The sequence below is a fragment of the Furipterus horrens genome, unplaced genomic scaffold (genome assembly GCF_987537825.1).
Source record: "Furipterus horrens unplaced genomic scaffold, mFurHor1.1.pri manual_scaffold_7, whole genome shotgun sequence".
Taxonomy (NCBI): Eukaryota; Metazoa; Chordata; class Mammalia; order Chiroptera; family Furipteridae; genus Furipterus; species Furipterus horrens.
In genome coordinates, this window is record NW_028327177.1 from 102,497,481 (window position 1) to 102,516,832 (window position 19,352).

Below are 19,352 nucleotides of genomic sequence, written 5' to 3' on the forward strand. Positions count from 1 at the left end.
ACTTCCGTTTCCGGGTCTATCTAGGTGGCTTCCGGCTGCGTGACAGGAGTGCGTTGGGTGCCTTGTGTGCTGGAGCCGGAAGGGTCTGCGCTACCAACCGGTAACCGGGCGGCGGAGCGGGGCGGCTGGGTATAGAGCACTTGGGGAGGGAGGGGCGACCTTCGTCTTGTTACTAGGGCTAGTACTAGGCCTGACTTCAGCCTGGTGTCGCGGAGCCTTTTTCGCTCCTTCTCCCGGGCCTTTACCCGCTCCCAGGATTCCTTTGATGAAGGCCCTGGGCGGGGATGGAGGGGGTGGGGGGAGTGGGGGGGTGGTCCGGAGACTAGGATTTTCAGTCCAGCTTGCGCCAGAGATTGGGTTTCTGTCCTTGGAGCCTCCTTATTTAGAAGCAGGTCTTACAGTGATTGTACGCTCTTTAAGGGCAGGAATTGACTTTTATTAGTGTTAGACGCTGTTGCTTGTCCCGGCTACAGAACAAGGACTGTGTAGGTAGTCAATGCCTTCTTAAGTTGTTTTAGGTCGCAGAGCCTTTGAAAATATGGTGAGAGCTATTGATCTCCACTTCCCACCTCTCTAACCCCACCCCCACCCATATTCTGGTACTGAAAATTTGGCTTACTATTTCAAATATTTCACAGATCTCTCGATGCCCAGCCATGGATGGATCCAGGGCTCTGGAGCCCTGGCCGGTAATGGGCATTCAGATATTTGCATTCAGTTTATCATTTTTAAACGCATGAATCACTGTCTCCTTCACAGGAGGAAGAAAGATATCCTATTACTAAGTTTTAGTCATGGGTCTGGCAGTATGCTATTCTCACTTAATTCTCCCAACAACTCTAGGAGAGAGGTATTGTTTAATTTCCATTTTGCAGATTAGGAAATTGAAGCACCAGAGAATAAATTTATTTAGGTCATTGAACCTACGAATGGTGAGGGTCAGATTCCGATCCATTTCTGAAATTCTAAAGGCCCATGTTCTTAAGTGCTAGCTAAAAAAAGAACAAGATACAGAAATTATTTGAATGTGTTCTAGGAGCCTCTGTTTTTGAGTTATTAACTATTGTAGTTATGAGATGGCTATTATCAACATAGATGATCCCAAACCAAACATCATGTGCTGTGGAAATTCTCTTGTCTTTTTCCTTTTCTTCCATAGTATCTATATTGCTTGTTTAAAAATATATTTTACATCTATGCCCATGTTATTCAATCCTTTTATCTTCGGTGAATACTGATTCAGGTGTGCTGACTGAATATGGCTATATCAGTTGTGTTGCCTTGTTCTTCTAGCCGTCCAAAGCAGTTATTTTCACTTATAGTTGAAATATGAGGTGATAATGTTTGGAGATTTTTTTTTTTTCTTTTCTGTACTGCTTTTGAAAGTACTATATCAGGGATCTTGGAAGCACTGCCAACATGTCTGATGTTCAGGAAGCCACTAACCAACTTCTGGATGTGAACCTTCATGAGAACCAGAGGTCTATACAAGTGACAGAAAGTGGCTCTAGAAGTGAGTCCGAGAACCCTCAAGTCACTATTGGAGCCACTGTACCTACTGGTTTTGAGCAAACAGCTGCAGATGAAGTGAGAGAGAAATTGAGGTCATCATGCAAAATCAGCAAAGACCGGGGCAAGATATATTTTGACATTTCAATGGAAAGTCTGGCTCAGGTTTGAATGAGGCAATATTTAAAATAGTTTTATAACTAGGTTATCTTACAGTTATTTCCTGTTGCATTTTCTGTTGGGTACTGATTTGTAAGTTTGATAGGTTTGCTATATTTTTAGAAGTGATCCTAATATTTCCAGAGGATGAATTAACCAGAAGAATTCTGTGTGACTTAAGAAGAAATTCTGGGCATCTGCTACACATCTTTGAATTACTTTACTTAAGTACCTAGCTGAAGTTTAGACTTTGGGAGTGAAACATAAACAAGGATTTAAAAAAAAAAAAATCTGCACCAATAAATACTTGTGTAAAAGTAATTAGGAATCACACTGAAGGTGAGACATGACAGTCAGCAAACTACCATCCCGCTAGAATAAAAAGCTAAGCTATATCTCATTACCATCTAAGCAACAAGAGGACAGGGATTATCTTTTTTCTTTTTTTTTTTTAATTGTCTCACAAGTTCTTAGTGTCTGCCATAGAGTAGATAGCCCCCAAAAACATGTGAGATGAATTGGTAAGCAAGTATTTTCCATCCAGTATTTTAGTAAATAACTTTAGTAGCTTTGTGAAGATAGGCATTGTTATTCTTATTAATCATTAAGCTTAGTAATAAGTGATCTGCCCAGGATTGCTCAGCTAGTAATCATAGAGCTGGAGCTCAAACACTGTGTTCTTAACTACTGCACTATACAGTGTACCCCAAAGAGCCAAGAGGGAAACATGATAAAGCCTTACTTGTCTTTCCTTTCTCCCCCAAACCTGTTACCTACATAAACTTCTGTCTTTCCACTTGTCCTTCCTTTTATCTAGAGGAATAGAAACTGAACAGATAACCAAAAAGATGGGAAAGTGAGGATATGGGGGGAAATGTTAAATATAAATTTTAGGTACAGTAGACCCCCCCCCATCCATGGAGATATGTTCCAAGACCCCCAGTTGATGCCTGAAACTGCAGGTAGTACTGAACCCTATATATACTGGGGGTTTTTCTATACATACATACCTATGATAAAGTTTAATTTATGAATTAGACAATTTCATGGTAGGAGATTTTTTTTTTTTTAAGATTTTATTTATTTTTAGAGAGAGAGGAAAAGAGGGAGAAAGAGAGGGAGAGAAACATCAACATGAGAGAGAAACATTGATCCATTGTTTCTTGAACACACTCTGACCAGGGACTAAAACTGCAACCCAGGCATGTGCCCTGACCAGGAATAGAACCAGAGACCGTTCACTTCATGAGAGAATGCCCAACCAGCTTGGCCACAGGGGTCAGGACGAAAACTGATTTTTGCCATATATCTTAGCAACCTCAGTGTACAGTTTTTTTCTTATTAAATCATCAACTTTTGCTTTTTCACTTAAAGGAAGCACTTTACAGCTTCTCTTTGGCATATCCAAATTGCCAGCATTACCACTTGCACTACAGGGCCAATCTTAAGTAAAATAATGGTTATTTGAATATAAGCACTGTGATACCATGACATGGCTACTAAGTGACTAATGGGTGGGTAGCAGATACAGTGTGGATATACTAGGCAAGGGGGTGACTCATTGTCCTGGGTGGGATGGCACAAGATTTCATCAAGCTACTTAGATACTCAGAATAACATGTAGTTTAAAACTTAAGAATTCTTTATTTTTTCCATGTAACATGTTTGGACAGTAGTTGACCATGTGTAACTAAAACCACAGATAAGAAGGGACTACCTAGGCAGGTGGTTCAGTTAGTTGGACCTTCGTCCCCCACACCAAAAGGATGTGGGTTTGATTTCCAGTCAGGACACATACCTGGGTGGCAGGTTCAATTCTGGATTGGGGTGCATTCAGGAGGGAACCTATCTGTGTTTCTCTTTCTCATCAGTGTTTCTCTGTTTTTTTTTTCTCTCTCTCTCTAAAAAAAAATCAATAAAAGTGCTCTGGCTGGTGTGGCTCAGTGGATTGAGTGTCAGCCTGTGAACTGAAAGGTCGCCAGTTCAATTTTTGACCAGGGCACATTTCTGGGTTGTGGCCAGGTCCCCGGTTGGAGGCATACGAGAGGCAACCAATTGATGTTTCTCTTGCACATAGATGTTTTCCTCCCTTCCCCTCTAAAAATAAATAAATAAAAACTTTATTTTTTTTAAATCAATAAAAGTATATCCTCAGGTAAGAATTAAAAAAGTGGGGGGGGACTACCATATTGGCTCCTTTGTTTTTATTTTTCTATTTTTGAAAGGTTTATTCTCATTTGAGAGAGGGAAGGGGGAGAGAGAGAGAGAGAGAAACATCAATGTGAGAGAGAAACACAGATCAGCCCCAACAGGGGATTAAGCCCTCAAATTGAGTATGTGCCCTGACGGGGAATTGAACTGGCAACCTTTTGGTTGTGAGATGACATGTCAAGCAACTGAGCCACACCGGCCCGGGCCATGTCTTTGTGCCTAGACCTGGCCAGGTGGCTCGGTTGGAATCAGGACAAATACCTAGGTTGTGAGTTTGAAACAAGGCACATACAGGAGGCAATCAATTAGTGTTTCTCTCTTTTCCTTCTAAAATCAATAAGCATATCCTCAGGTGAGGATTTTAAAAAGTATTTTTTTACCTCTTCTATCTAATTTTTATATTTAAATGTCAATAGTTTGTGTGATTCAAACGCTTTCTCAGAAATCTGTTCCTAATATTTTTTTCCCTTACCAGGTTCACTGTCTAAGATCAGTTGATAATTTATTTGTGGTTGTTCAGGAGATTAAAGATTACCAGTTCAAAGAAACAAAGGTAAGCTATCCCAACCAAACATAGTAGCTGATTTTCAGCCATCATCCCCAAAGAGATTATTTCTACTTTTCACATTCTATCTATCATTTAGTATTGCTACTCTTTTTACATTATAGAATACTGGGAGACTTTTACAATAAAATCCAGAAATTTGTTGACGATCCATCCCAAAAGCTGTTTTTAAAAATCAGTATTTCAGGGGATGGAGTAGAGAGTGGGCAAAATGGGTAGAGGGGGTCAAAAAGTACAAACTTCCAGGTATAAAAATAAGTAAGTCATGGGGATGCAATGTAAAGCATGGCAACTGGAACATATTTGCAAGTTGCTAAGAGAGTAGATCTTAAAAGTTCTCATCACATGAAGATGAGAACCTGGTAGCAGATGTTAACTAGATATAACGTAGTGATCATTTCACAATGTATACAAATATTGAATCACTATATTGTACACCTGAAACTAAAATGTTACATTAATTATACCTTATTTTTTAAAAAGATGAAAGAGTAATAAAATTTAAAAGTCAGTACTGAAAACATCAAAATTTATAAGAAAACAAACTGTTGGACTTTCTAACAAAAGATATATACCTCAGATTAGCTTTGCTGATATATATGATTTCAAAATAGAATTGCTTCCGGACTGCAAACCAAAGAGCAAGTGACAGTTTATATCATCTGCAAATAACACTTTCCCTCACCATTCTGCTTTTGCCTGATATTTTCCTCTAACTTCATTTTTTTAAATAAAGTCAAAGTAATATCTAGATATTCCTTCAGTTATTAGGACAACAGCTTTGTCTCCAAATTGTATTTAGCATCTGATTCTTAAATATTGAGAATGCTGCCTACGCTGAAGGTTGAAAATAGATCTCAGTAAGGCTTTTAGTATTTTTCTACATTGCTTTTTGGTCAGATTTTCAGAATCAAGTGCTTGAAACCTTTTTCTGTTAGTTTTATTGCCTATATGAGAAATAACCTGTTTTAAGAAACTGATACGCTGCTTAATTCTCTAATTTTTTTATTTATTGGCAAAAGGTTGATTTTCAAAACATTCAAAAACCAATCAAAGTGGTATGAACCCACAGCCTAGAGAAAAAATAAAACCAGACCTAAAAGAATACAGACTGAAAATAGATTAAAATTTTAATAACCCCAAATGTAGCTTTCAACACTAGTATAACCCTTTAGATTTCTGTTAGTCATTGCTAACTGAAATTATATCTGTGGAACTAGTAAATAATAGGCTACTAAAAATTTTTGCTGCTAAGTATTTCAAAAATTTAATAGCCATGAATAAATGTTAACATTTTAAAAACTTTTACTTGGCTGCTGTGGCTCAGTGGATTGAGCATCAGCCTGCGAGCCAAGTGTCTCTGGTTCGATTCCCAGTCAGGGCACATCACTAGGTTGCAAGTCAGGTCCCCAGTTGGGGGCACAAGTGAGAGGCAACCACACAGGGATGTTTCTCTCCCTCTCTTTCTCCTTTCCCCTCTCTCTAAAAATAAAAAATAAACAAATAATTTTAAAAAAACAAAACTTTTAAGTGTTTGTTTGAGTTTTGAAATTCTTAGCCCTGGCTGGTAGCTCTATTGGTTAGAGCAGCATCCTGATACACCAAGGTTGTGGGTTTGATCCCCAGTCAGGACCCCTACAAGAAGCAACCAGTGAGTGCATAAATAAGTGGAAGAGCAAAAATCAGTCTCTCTCTCTCTCTCTCCCTCTCTCTCCCACTACTCATATGTGTGTGTGTGTGTGTGTGTGTGTGTGTGTGTATATATATATATATATATATATATATATATATATATATATATATATATATCTCGTTGGCAGCCGTCCGTCTCGAGATCTCCCCCTTCCACCCTCCCTCCCTCCCTTTCTCTAAATTCAATATGTAAAAATCTTTTAAAATTTAAATTCTTGCCTCTAACCCCCTAGGGCATTATTAATATTCTCTTCAGTTTTTGCATTTTTTCCATCTTAAAATTTGTATTATATTGGCATTTTTTATCTCTAATTGGAGGTGAATTTGATATTGTGGAATGGTTCTATGTGAGCCAGCTTTTTAGGGTTGCTTTATGAGTACCTACAAAAGAAGTTGCTGGTCAAGTCCCAAAAGAAGAGCATTAAGTATTAAGGTAGATTTTCAAATCTGTGCATGGGCAACTTTTCTGTGTGAACATGAAAAATTGTTAAGCCCTTCACTTTGTGGACTTAAATTGCAGCATGCCCCAGTAAAACCTTGCTTTTAAACATTTGCTTCTAGCATTTATCCTGTTGATCATCAATTTTATTCTTTGTAGTATTACAATTTCCCTTGTCTTATTAAAAGCCTATTACTTTAAGCATTTTAATGGGTATTTTTAATTACTCAGATGATATCATGAATTTATAGTGTTTTTTAAAGGCTAGCATCTGTGACTTATTTTTCTTTGAGCATACAAACTCCTGTTTCTTCTTCTGATGGTTCACCTCATCTTATTTCTGCTTTTCTATCTCTGCCTTGAGCTCTTATTTTTACAAAGGTCTACCCTCATGACATTTTTGATGCCATGTCAGTGTGTTTGATCATAGCTTTCAACTGCTCTTCGGCATTGTCTTTCTGGTCAGTTTTGGGGGTTTGTTTTTTTTGGGGGGTGTGTGTCTATTTGTTTTTCTGTTCCTTTCCTCCTTTTTCATCTTTTATGTTTCTATAAATCTTGTGCTGGTAACTTTTGATAATTGCTCATCTTTGAATAAGGGAGTTCCTCTTGGACCTGCTGTTTAAATGAGGTTCTTCTGAGAGAAGTCAGGAACTATTCCAGGCCAGCAAAAATCCCTTTGGTTCACTGTGAAGTTCCTTCTGACAAAGGGCTTTGGGTGAATGAGTTCTTCTCTTCTTCCTTCTTTTTTAAAAATAGCTTTACTGAGATATAATTTCTATACCATTAAGTGAGTTCTTTTAACCATTACTTCTTACCAATGTGAAGAGATCAGCAGCTTCAGGCTTATTTACTATGTAGAATATTCTCCCCAATTCTACCTCACCAATGGACTGCTTCCAGCAAATAGAACTTATTGGTGAGATTCCTTGTTCAGTCTCCCTTTCTCTCCCCTCCTTCTTCTTGGAACAAACGAAGTCCAGTACACACTTCTTCCCTGTTGTTTCCAAAGAAGAGTTTATTCGCTACTGTTATACATTGCAGACTGCTCTATTCTTTATCCGAGATCAATAGGCATTCTTCCTCTCTGTCTTCCTGCACCTGTTTGACACTCACTGCACTCGGGAATTCTTATATTAGAGTTCTCATGTTATGGTTCAAGGTTATAGATCTCATGTAGATTCTATTATGATAGAGTCGGTATTTCTATTGTTTTTTCTTTTAGAATGGTTTCTGAAGAAAGAAAAGGGCTATACCAGTGTTGTTCCACCATGTTAACCCTAGATGCCTTTTTTAGGAAGATTATTTGTAAATAGAACTGGATTTGCCAAACCCCAAATTTACCATTATTTTATCAGGTTTCAAGTCTCATTTTCATCAGCCAGCACTGATTTTGTTTTGCTTTGATCTTCAGTAACAAATACTGTCCACCAGCACTCTGCAGTAAAGCTTTCTAATGGAAAGTTTTGTGTCTACACTGTCCAACATGGTAACCTCTGGCTACCAGTGTGTGAAATGTGGCTAATGTGACTGATAAAATGAGTTTTTAATTTTAAATCATTTAAATATCAATAGCTACATGTGACTAATGGCTGCAGAATTGGACAGCATAGCTAAGTACCACACATTTTAACATTTAATCACATTATCCAACAGCTGTTAATATTGAGTACCTTTTGTGTGCCAGGTACTTTTCTAAGTGTGTGGCTTATAGCAATGGTCAAGACAGGTAAGATCCTTCCCACTAACTGTCTGGGGGAAGCCTTATTAATGACCAATGCATAAACCTAGTAACTTTAGATAATGCTAAGCTCTGTAAAGAAAATAAAATGGGAAGAGAATGACTTGAGAGGACTACTTAAGTAGAGCAGGTCTCTCAAAGGATATGCCTTTTAAATTGCTATTAAATAATGAGAAGGGAGCTAGCAGTGCAAAGAGACCATGTGAACGAAACATCTTCCAAGCACAGGCAGTGAGGGAGAGAATGATCCTGGAGTGATGTATAAGACGTAGGCAGGAGTCAGATTATGTTGGGCTTTTTAAGGAATTTACACTTTTTTTATGTTCTATGGGAAGCTTTTGAGGGGCTCTAAGCAAGGGAGGGGGCATGATCAGATTTATTTTTGAAAAAGAAGACTGATACTATTTAGAAATGAGATAGATGTATTTTTAACTGTTAACGTGTTTCTTTTAAAAAAATATTACTTTAAAAAATAGTTAATAGGTACACACAGCATAAAATTTAAAAGGTAGTCAGTCAGTAAGAGACAGGTTGCCCTCTCTCCCTGTCTTTCATCCACTGACTTCTCCTTTCTAAAGGTAACCACTGTTTGTAATTTTTTATTTACATTTTAATCTTGAGGGAAACCTCCAAGGTGTCATTCTATCTTGTATTATTATTTTTTAAAGTATATTTTCTTGATTATGTTGTTACAATCCAATTTTCTTCCCCTTTGCTCCCCTCTGCCCAGTAATCCCCTTCCCTCCAGCAATCCCACCCCCCTTAGTTCAAGTCCATGGGTCGTGCATGTAAGTTCTTTGGCTTCATCCTTTCTATATTCTTAACATCCCCCTGTCTATTTCGTACCAACCAATTATGCTTCTTAGTCCCTGTACCATTTCCGCTTTTTTCCCCCTCCCCCCTCCCAGGTGATAACTCTCCAAATGACCCCCCTACCTATGATTCTGTTCCTATTCTGGTTTGCTTAGTTGGATTTTGTTTTTATTTTTTAGATTCAGTTTTTGATCGTTGTCAGTTTGTTGTCATTTTAGTGTTCATAGTTTTGATCTTCTTTTTCTTAAGTAAGTCCCTTTGACATTTCATATAATAATGGCTTGGTGATGATGAACTCCTTTAGCTTCACCTTGTCTGGGAAGCACTTCATCTGCCCTTCCATTCCAAATGATAGCTTTGCTGGATAAAGTAATCTTGGTTGCCGGTTGCCTTTCATCACATTGAATACTGCTTGCCAGTCCCTTCCTGCCTGCAAAGTGTCCTCTGAGAAGTTAGCTGGTAGTCCTATAGGCATCCACCTGTAGGCAGCTCTCCGCCTCTCTCTTGCTGCCCCCAGGACTCTGTCTTTATCTTTCACCTTTGGCATCTCAATCATGATGCGTCCTGGTGTGGTCCCCTCTGGGTCCAGCTTGCTTGGGATCCTCCGTACTTGCCAGACCTGTATGTCCATCTCCTTCACAAAATTTGGGGAGTTTTCCTCATTTTTTTCACTTATTGCTTCCTCATTCTGCACTAGTTGACTGTTTTTTTCTTCCTTACGTTCCAAATCATTGATTTGAACCCCGGTTTCCTTCCCTTCACCATTGGTTTTGTGTGGATTTTCCTTCGTTTCACTTAGCATAGTCTTGACTTCTTCTCTTATGTGTTTTACGTACTCAAGCATATCTGTCAAGCCTGGGAGCATCTTTATCAACAGTGTTTTGAATTCTGCATCTGTTAGGTTGGCTATCACCTCATTGCTTAGTTCTCCCACTGGGACCTTGATCCGTTTCCCCTTTTGGGCCATACTTCTCTGTCTCCTCATTCTGACAGGCTCCTGTATTTGTTTGCCTCCACGTCCCAGGTAGAGCTGTCGCTCGTGTTAACGTTGTAAGAGGCGGAGCCATAGGGATTCGTCAGTACAGGGCCACCTGTTTCACCATGTTGTGGTGCTGTGTGTGGTGGAGGGGTCCAAGGGGGAGCAATGCCGCCTGCCCAGCACTCACCCCTTGTCCAGGCACCACTCCCACTTCGCACCAGACTAGCACCCCTCTAGCTGCTGCCTTGGCCGTCATTTGCAGAGTGGGTGGGTCTGTGGACATTCTAGGACTGTGGGGGCCCTTTAAACAAGTGGACTCTGCTGAGATGCTGGTAGTTTCTGCCTCCACCCCAACCCTCACTGGTCTGCACAGTCAGAAGCAATGAGGCTTGATTTTCCCAGTTCTGGGACCGTGGACTGTGAGGTCTGGTGAGAAGCTGGGAACGCTCCCCAGATGTCCGTCCTGATTTTAAAACGTGTCTGCGCTTTCTGCCGGCCTGCCGCTGCCACCAGTGCTGCCGCCACCGCACCAAGTCCTCTCCGCCCGGCTCTGCCCCTCCTACCTGTCTGGATGAGTATTTCTTCTTTATATCTTTGTTTGCTGGACTTCGTGCAGTTTGATTTTCTGGAACTTCTGGTTGTTTCTAGTTTTGAGGTAGTTGTATTCCTTCTTAGTTGTGAAGGGAGACGCAGCGTGTCCGTCTACGCCTCCATCTTGGCCGGAAGTTTATCTTGTATTATTCTTTAATGGTTTAATTTGTATATACCTTAATTTTGAATGAGATTTTAATTTCCTCAATTATAGGTGATATTTTATGGACTCTTGTTTTGCACCCCTACCATTCCCAAATAATGATTTATGCCATCTGTAAACAAAGTAGGACTTTATTTGTTTAATTAATGTGGTGAGAAACGAATGGATTTCATTCTCTGTCTCTTATAGGAAGAAGTCCTAAAGGATTTCGAAGAATTGGCTGGGAAGCTTTCATGGTCAGACCCTTTAAAAGTGTGGAAAATTAACTCCAGTTTCAAGAAGAAAAAAACAAAACGCAAAAAGATAAATCAGAATTCAAATAAAGAGAAGTTTGATAATGGACGAGGAGACAAAAGAGATGAGAAAGATGTTAAAAAAGAATTCACCAGCAATGCTTTAGATTCACATATTTTAGACTACTATGAAAAGCCAGCCATCAATGAAGAGATATCAACATTAGTAGGTGACGATTTGGCATCTTGCAAAGATGAGACTGATGAGATCTCAAAAGAAGAAACTAATCTTGAAGTGCTCAAGTTTAGAGTCACATGCAACAGGGCAGGAGAGAAACATTGCTTTTCCTCAAATGAAGCTGCAAGAGATTTTGGGGGTGCTGTTCAAGATTATTTTAAATGGAAGGCTGACATGACCAACTTTGATGTGGAGGTAGGTACAGGCTCTGATTATGATGATTCAAGAAGGCCGTCATTACAGATCTGTAGAATTTTTAGACTAACCCAATCTTATGGATAATTAGACTGAGGTTAACAAGAGCATGGGCTATGAAGACAGATCTAGATCCAAATTTTAATTCTGTACTGTGTAACTTTGGACAAGATATTCTCTCTGAACCTGTGTTTCAACTAGAGCCAGTAGTAATATATATTTCTTAACTGTCCTGAAGGTTAAATCAGATAATACATTTTAAGTATATGATGCAATGAAGTGTTAAGTAGATGGGAACTATTAAGACTTGAGTTTTCTCATTTCTAATTTAGTACTTTTTACATTACATGGACTTCCAGATTATAAAATTCAACCAGACTAAAAACAATTATTTTGTTTTTTTCTCTTTTTTCCTTTTGTTTTTTAAGTCTATTTTATTGATTGTTCCAGTATTTTTTCCCTCTTTGTCCTCTTCCTTCCAGTACCCTCCTTCCCTCCAGCAATACCCCACTTAGTTCATGTCCATGGGTCGTGCATATAAATTCTTTGGCTTCTCCATTTCCTTTACTATTCTTATAATCTGCCTGTCTATTTTTTACCTACTAATTATATTTATTAATCCCTGTACCTTCTCCCCACTCTTGCGCTTCCACTCATAACCTTCCATACGATCTCCATTTCTATGATTCTGTTCCTGTTCTAGTTGTTTGCTTAGTTTGTTTTTGTTTTTTAGATTCATTTTTTAATAGTTGTGAGTCTGTTGTCATTTTAATGTTCATAGTTCTGATCTTTTTCTTAAATAAGTCCCTTTAACATTTTATATAAGGCCTTAGTAATGATGAACTCCTTCAGCTTTACCTTGTCTGAGAAGCGCTTTATCTGCCCTTCCATTCTAAATGATAGCTTTGCTGAATAGAGTAATCTTGGTTGTAGGTCCTTGCTTTTCAACACTTTGAATACTTCTTGCCAGTCCCTTCTTGCCTGCAAAGTTTCTTTTGAAAAATCAGCTGATTGTCTTATGGGAACTCCTTTGTAGGTAACTCTGCTTTTCTCTTGTTGCTTTTAAAATTCTCTTTGTCTTTAACTTTTGGCATTTTAATTATGAAGTGTCTTGATGTGGTCCTCTTCACTTCAACTTGTTTGGGACTCTGTGCTTCCTGGACTTGTATGTCTATTTCCTTCACCAAATTAGGAAAGTTTTCTTTCATTATTTTTTTCAAATAAGTTTTCAGTTTCTTGCTCTTCCTTTTCTCCTTCTGGCATCCCTATGATTCGGATGTTGGCACTTTTGGAGATGTCCCAGAGTTAACTTATTCTCTCCCTGTTTGTTTATTTGTTTGTTTGAATTCTTGTGTTTTCATTCTGACCTGGTTGACTGTTTACGTCTTTCTTATGTTCCAGTTCATTAATTTGAACCCCGGCTTCCTTCCCTTCACTATCAGTTCCCTGTGGATTTTTCTTTCACTTAGTGTAGCCTTCATACCCTCCCTTATGCATTTGCTGTACTCAGTTAGGTCTCTGAGCATGCTTATCACCATTTGGAACTCCACATTTGATATGTTGGCTATCTCCATTTTGTTTAGTTCTTTTCTGGAGTTTTGATCTACTCTTTCATTTGGGCCATATTTCTTTGTCTCCTTAATTTGGCAGCCTCCTGTGATTATCTCTGTGTACTTGGTAGAGCTGCTTTTGATTCCCTGTCCTGGTGCACCTGTTACGTTGTAAGAGGCAGAGCCTTAGGTGTGTGTCAGTGTGGAGCAACCAATTTCCCACGTTGTGGTGCTTTATGTGGTGGAGGGGTCAGAGAGGGAACTATGCTGCTTGCTCAGCACTCGCCCCTTTTCCTGTCACTTCACCTACTTCCTGTATGCGACTAGTGCCCCTCTAGTTGTTGCCCTGATGGTGGTTCCCAGAGTGGGAGGGTTTGCCTACGTTCTAGGACCATGGAAGCCCTCTAAATGGACTCACCTGAGAGATGGGCAGTTTCTTCCGCCACCCCAACCCCCACTGGTTTTCACAGCTAGAAGCTATGAGGCTTTATTTTCCTGGCACTGGAACCCTGGACTGCACGGTCTGGCCCGGGGCTGGGATACTCCCCAGATGTTGCTCCCAGCTTTTATCTGTCACACATGAGTGTGGGGCCACCCATTCTGCCAGCCACCACCTTGCCTCCGCCACCTTATTACCCCAGCTCCCCATCACTGCTCCTCCTACCCATCTGGATGAATAGTTCTTTAAATCCTTGGTTGTCAGACTTGCATGTAGTTCCAATTTTCTGGCAGTTCTGGTTGTTTTTCTTTTGAGATTAGGTGTGATCCTTCTTATGGTTGTGCAGGGAGGCAAAGTGTGTCAACTTATGCCTCCATCTTGGCCGGAAGTCTATTTTGTTTTTGTGTGTCTTGGTTGTAGAGGTTTGGTACTAAAAAACGTAGAGTCCTTTTTTTTTTTTTTTAAGAGAGAGAGAGGTTTTATAAATTCATTTGAGCCAAACTGACAGCATATGCCTGGGAGCAAGATCTCAGATGTTCCTCAGAGTACATTTTTAAAACAAACCTCAACCTCCTGAATTCAAAACATCATTGCTAATACTCATCTTAGAGCCAGCTCTCCTCTTTCTTAAATTCTACTAGATTCTTAAACCCAGATACATCATTTTAGCATCCTTAGTATCAGCTGTCTACTACATGGGTAATTCACATGTGGACCCTACTAAGTTCTCTTTAAATCTCTGACAGCTTAAAAGGCCCCTAGCAGCTGATGTTTTTACTAAGAAGTCATTTTCTTTTTTTTTTTTTTTTTTTTTAGAAATGTTACTGTCTATGTTTTCTTTTTTTTTTTAATGTGTTTTATTGATTATAATATTACATTTGTGTCAATTTCCCTTCCCTCTGCTCCCCTCCACCCGGTGGCCCCCCTCCCTCTAGTTGTCCCCCCCTTTTAGATCATGTCCATTAGTTGTGCATACAGTTCTTCTCAACCTCTCGCTGTCTATTCCATTCCCTCCTACCATGATCCTTAATGCCTATATCATCTCCCTCCCTCTCCCCATTCCCCCTCCCCGTTGACCTCCCCCCAACATGTTCCCCATACCCATAGCTCTCTTTCCAGTCTCGTTGCCTGTTTAGTTTGCCTTTGTTTCAATTCCCTAGCTTTTGTTGTTTCTTGTGATGCAGTTTTCATTTTAGATTTCATTGTCTTGATCCTCCTTTTTCTAAACCAGTCCCTTTAACATCTCATACAACAGTGGTTTGGATCTAACGAACTCTTTCAGTTTTATTTTGTCCTGGAAACACTTTCTCTGCCCTTCTATTCTGAATGACAATTTCGCTGGATAGAGTATTCGTGGTTGTAGGTTTTGGATTTTCATTACTTTGAATATTTCTTGCCAGTCCCTCCTTGCCTGCAGGGTCTCCCTTGAGAAGTCAGCTGATAGTCTAATTGGGACCCCTTTGTACATAATTCTTTTCTTCTCTCTTGCTGCTTTTAAGATTCTCTCCTTATCTTTAATCCTCGACATTTTGAGTATAATGTGTCTTGGAGTGGCTCTCCCTGGGTCCAGCTTCTTTGGAACTCTCTGTGCCCCCTGGACCTGCAAGTCCATTTCCCTCCCCAAGTCTGGGAAGTTCTCCTTTATTATATTTTCACTCAATTTTTCAAGTTCTAGTTCATCTTCCTCGCTCTCTGGCAAACCAATGATTCTTATGTTGGGCCTTTTATAGCTGTCCCAGAGGTTTCTGATCCTCTCATCATTGCTTCCCATTTCCTCTCGCTGCATTGGTTGACTGCTTGTTCCTTTTCCATATTCCAGTTTGTTGAAATGAACTCTGGATTTTATTTCCTCACCATCTGTCTCGTATGTGGTTTTGTTCCTTTCGTTATGAGTGTTTTTCGCTTCTTTCTCATCTTTTTCCAAATCTTTTGTGAATTCTGTAAGCCACCTGATAACAATGGCCCAGAACTGATCATCTGACAGGTTTCTTATCTGTTCATCTGTCAAGTTCTCCATTTGTTGCCTGGTGAGCTGTGCCACCGGGATTTCTATAGTTGTCTGCCTCATTTTGACAGATGCGTTTTGTTTTCTTGGGCCGGCTGTAGGGGGCAGTGCCTGTGTACTCGTAATGACCCAGCAGCCGGCACCGTTTGGCGTCACAATCCAGCGACCGGCGCCTGTCCACGACCTATTTCGCAGCCCTGTGGCGCTTTCTTTGGGGGCGGGGGTCCAAGATGGATTCACACAGTTATTCAGCTAGGAGACCGGGATCCGTCCTCCCGCCCCCCTGGGCCTCACTGTTCAAGGCGATGTGGTGGCTGCTTTCCCCAGCGTTGGGGTCGCGAGCTGCCGGGGGTTCGACTGCAGCCGGGATTGTTCTCCCTGCCGCTGTCCCAGGTGCGACCGCAAACAGCGCCGCCCCCTTTCGCTCTTACCTGCCCAAAGGGCGCCGCTGGTTTATAACTTCATATGTTGGGCTTCCGTGTAGTTTTATTTTCTGGAATTTCTAGTTATCCTTTGTTTTGAAGTAGTTGTATTCCTCTCTAGTTGTAGAGGGAGACCTAGCGTGTCCGTCTAAGCCTCCATCTTGGCCGGAAGTCCAAGAAGTCATTTTCTATTGCTTTTCGGACACTTGAATCTGGGGCAAGTCACATATTTTCTCTGTAAGTTTTTCTTTTATTGCATATCCAATCAGAGGACCAATTCCCCATTCCTTTTTTCTCATAACAGCTGTTATGAAAATGAATAGAACAGTTATTTTCCAAAAGTTAAGGGGACTCAAGATACTGGAGCCATACTACCTGGGTTCAGATCTAATTTAAGAGACTATGACTCTGGGCAAGTAAGCAGATATCTTTGTGCCTCGATTTTCCTCATCTATAAAAGGTTAATATAATAATACCTAGCTCCGATGGTGTGAATATTAAATGAGGTAATGAATGTAAGGTGTGTGGAACTCGCTGTTTTGCATATAGCTAGGTAAGTGGCACCTGCTGTTACCAGGTCATTTTGAGGAAATCTTAGAAGACTGGAGAACATATTTTTTCTACTTTCTTTATTTGAATAGTTTATATTTAATTGTGTTAGAAAAACTAGGACAAAAAAATTCACATTGAGTCACATTTTTAAAAAATATTAAGAAAATAATAGATGACAAAGCAAATGTATAAATAAAAGTTAACATTTAAAAAATGTATATTAAACCCATAGACCTTCAAAATATGTTTACATTATGAAAATCTGAGGGAAATATGATTATAGCTAACTTACAGTGAAAGAAATATAAAGAATAAAATGTTACAATTTAAAAGTAGTATATACTATATGATTTCATTTATATGAAGTTAAAAACAAGACAAAACTAATATATGGTGGAAGTGGTCAGATTAATAATTACTGGAAAGGGAAAAGGCACTTTCTGGTGTGCTAGAAATATTGTATATCTTTATCTGGGTGGCAGTTACAGTGCATATATAGGTAAAAATGTACTATGCTGCATACTTAAGATTTGTGTACTCTAGTGTGTTCAAAGTATACCTCAATAATAAAGTTAAAAAAATAATAAAGACTGAAATTTAAAAACCCTAGTAATAAGTGCAATTTGTATAATTCTAAACCTATTTTATTCTATCTTATTTTAGGTGCTTTTGAACATCCATGATAATGAAATCATTGTGGGCATTGCATTGACAGAAGAGAGCCTCCACCGAAGAAATATTACACATTTTGGACCTACAACTCTTAGATCTACTCTTGCCTATGGTATGCTCAGGTAAGAGAATGGGTTTCTCATCTAGATTAAAGTGGTAACTTGGTTTCAAGTTTCTCTTCAAAACATTTTAATTTCTTATGAGGTACTATGTTGGAATTTAGTGGGTAAAGAACGGAATAAAAAGCTAATAATGATCTGTTCCATTCTCTTGTATCCAGTGTTGATTCTTTGTGATCCTGAAAATATCATTTAATTACTGTCTCAGTTTCCTTGATTTTAAAATGGTAATGATAGTTTTCATCTACCTCTTGAATGGGGTTGCCACATTTCTGTTTAGAAAGAATATACTATATATTGGGAAATAGAGCAAATTTTACTTTGTTTCATTTCTGTTATTGAAGCAGATGAAAGCAGAGAATTTTTAAAAATGTCTAATGTATAAATGAACACAGAGAGCTTTTACTTATATTTTTAAATTTTATAATCATTGCAACCCAGAAACCACCTTGGAATTTTCCACTTTTTCAAATGCAAGACCTAGCTTGCTTTCTCCTTTTCCCTGTTCCCTTTTGTATTGGGTACTTCTACCACTCAGACAAGTTGTCTTCTCTAGGTTTGTTTTTTAGAGTGCAAAATGGGTCTGCTGAGAGACTTAAAGGATTATTACTGAAGCGTAAATGCAGAAACATATGCAAAATACCTGCTATATACAGTGTTTGGCATATACTGGAAGTCCTTTTTACCAGCTCATCCATGGGGTTGCAGTTCAACACTATTAGAACCTATCCATTTGATGGCAATAATAGAACACTAGGGCCATTTGATTAAGGAAAATTTTGTCATTTTCATTCAACAAACATTGATTATCTACTGCAAAGCATTGTGATGTAGGAGCTAGGGATATGAATAGTTATTTTGGGTGCAATTATTAGAAACCTAAGTAAGCTGGTTTAAGATTAAAAAAAAAAAAAGTGATGACAGTGTGGGAAGGGGATTCGTGGGGATTTGTTGAAAAAATAATGAGAAATCTTAGGGAATCCACAGAAAAACTGAAAGCCATGTTTTGAGAAGGGTAGGAACCAGATCTTGGAAAACTACCTTTTAAACCTAGACAGTCACTCTCGTCTCTCCTGGGAGTTTGTGGGTTCTTTGCTCTGCTCAAGTGTGCGAATGACTGCTCCTCATCTAAATTTACACATTTCCAATTTCAAATGACCAGCTTCATATTGCCTAGGGCTTCTAGCTCTTTATTCCCAATTCTTGGAAGAGAGAATCTGATTGACGTAACCTTGGTCAAGTGTTCATCCAGACCCTGGCAGCACTGGGAGGGAGTATACGGTTGCTTACTGCCAACAGGGTTGTCAAGGATTCTGCTACCATTTATAGAGGGACAGGGACAGGGAGGTAGAACTGAGCAGGTATTAACAATAAGAATGTAGCTCTGGCTGGTGTTGCTCAGTGGATTGAGTGCTGGCCTGCGAACCAAAGGGTCACTGGTTCAATTCTCAGTCAGGGCACAGGCCTGGGTTTGCAGGCCGGGTCCCCGGTTGGGAGCGTGTGAGAGGCAACCACACATTCATGTTTCTCGCTCTCTCTTTCTCCCTCCCTTCCTCTCTTTCTAAAAATAAATAAGTAAAATCTTTAAAAAACAAAAAAGAATCCAATGTTATCCCCAAGAATCTCAAGTCTTATGAGGGAGATAAATAGTTACCTTACATATAGTAAATACCGTAATACTCATAGAATGTGAAAAGATTATCTGGACAAAAGAAGAAACCTAGTGACCTGAGGAGGGGGTGCTTCATAGATGGATAACATTTAAGCCACTAAGAGTAATGTCTGTAATCCTGACTCTTATCACCTATTAGTTTTATGTCTGTGGACAGGTTTTGCATCAGCTTATCTGTAAAATGGGAATAATAGTGACCTACCTCATAGGGTTAAATGAGATGATGCAAGCAAAGAGTTAAATTCATGCCTGACAAATACAGCAGGTCCTCCAGTGACATTGTTTCTTGTAGCTTTGATGAGATGCCAGAGATGCTGTAAGAACTCAACTCTTGTTTATATCTGTTAGCCTGTGGTAAAATTGGTTCCATTATATGTCATTTGCTTAAGCGAGGAA

The 19,352-nt window shown here is 39.3% G+C and overlaps 1 protein-coding gene across 1 annotated transcript in view; it reads left to right on the forward strand.

Annotated features, from left to right (window-relative positions):
- The first annotated feature begins 29 nt into the window (after positions 1-29).
- THUMPD3 (THUMP domain 3 tRNA guanosine methyltransferase) overlaps positions 30-19,352 on the forward strand; it is a 30,501-nt gene continuing 11,178 nt past the window's right edge. The window contains exons 1-5 of the mRNA XM_090284102.1: positions 30-100; positions 1,387-1,674; positions 4,355-4,432; positions 11,049-11,525; positions 17,157-17,287. Of these exons, the coding sequence (XP_090140228.1) occupies positions 1,420-1,674; positions 4,355-4,432; positions 11,049-11,525; positions 17,157-17,287 (941 nt within the window). The 5' untranslated portion in view covers positions 30-100; positions 1,387-1,419. The remainder of the gene's footprint in view (positions 101-1,386; positions 1,675-4,354; positions 4,433-11,048; positions 11,526-17,156; positions 17,288-19,352) is intronic.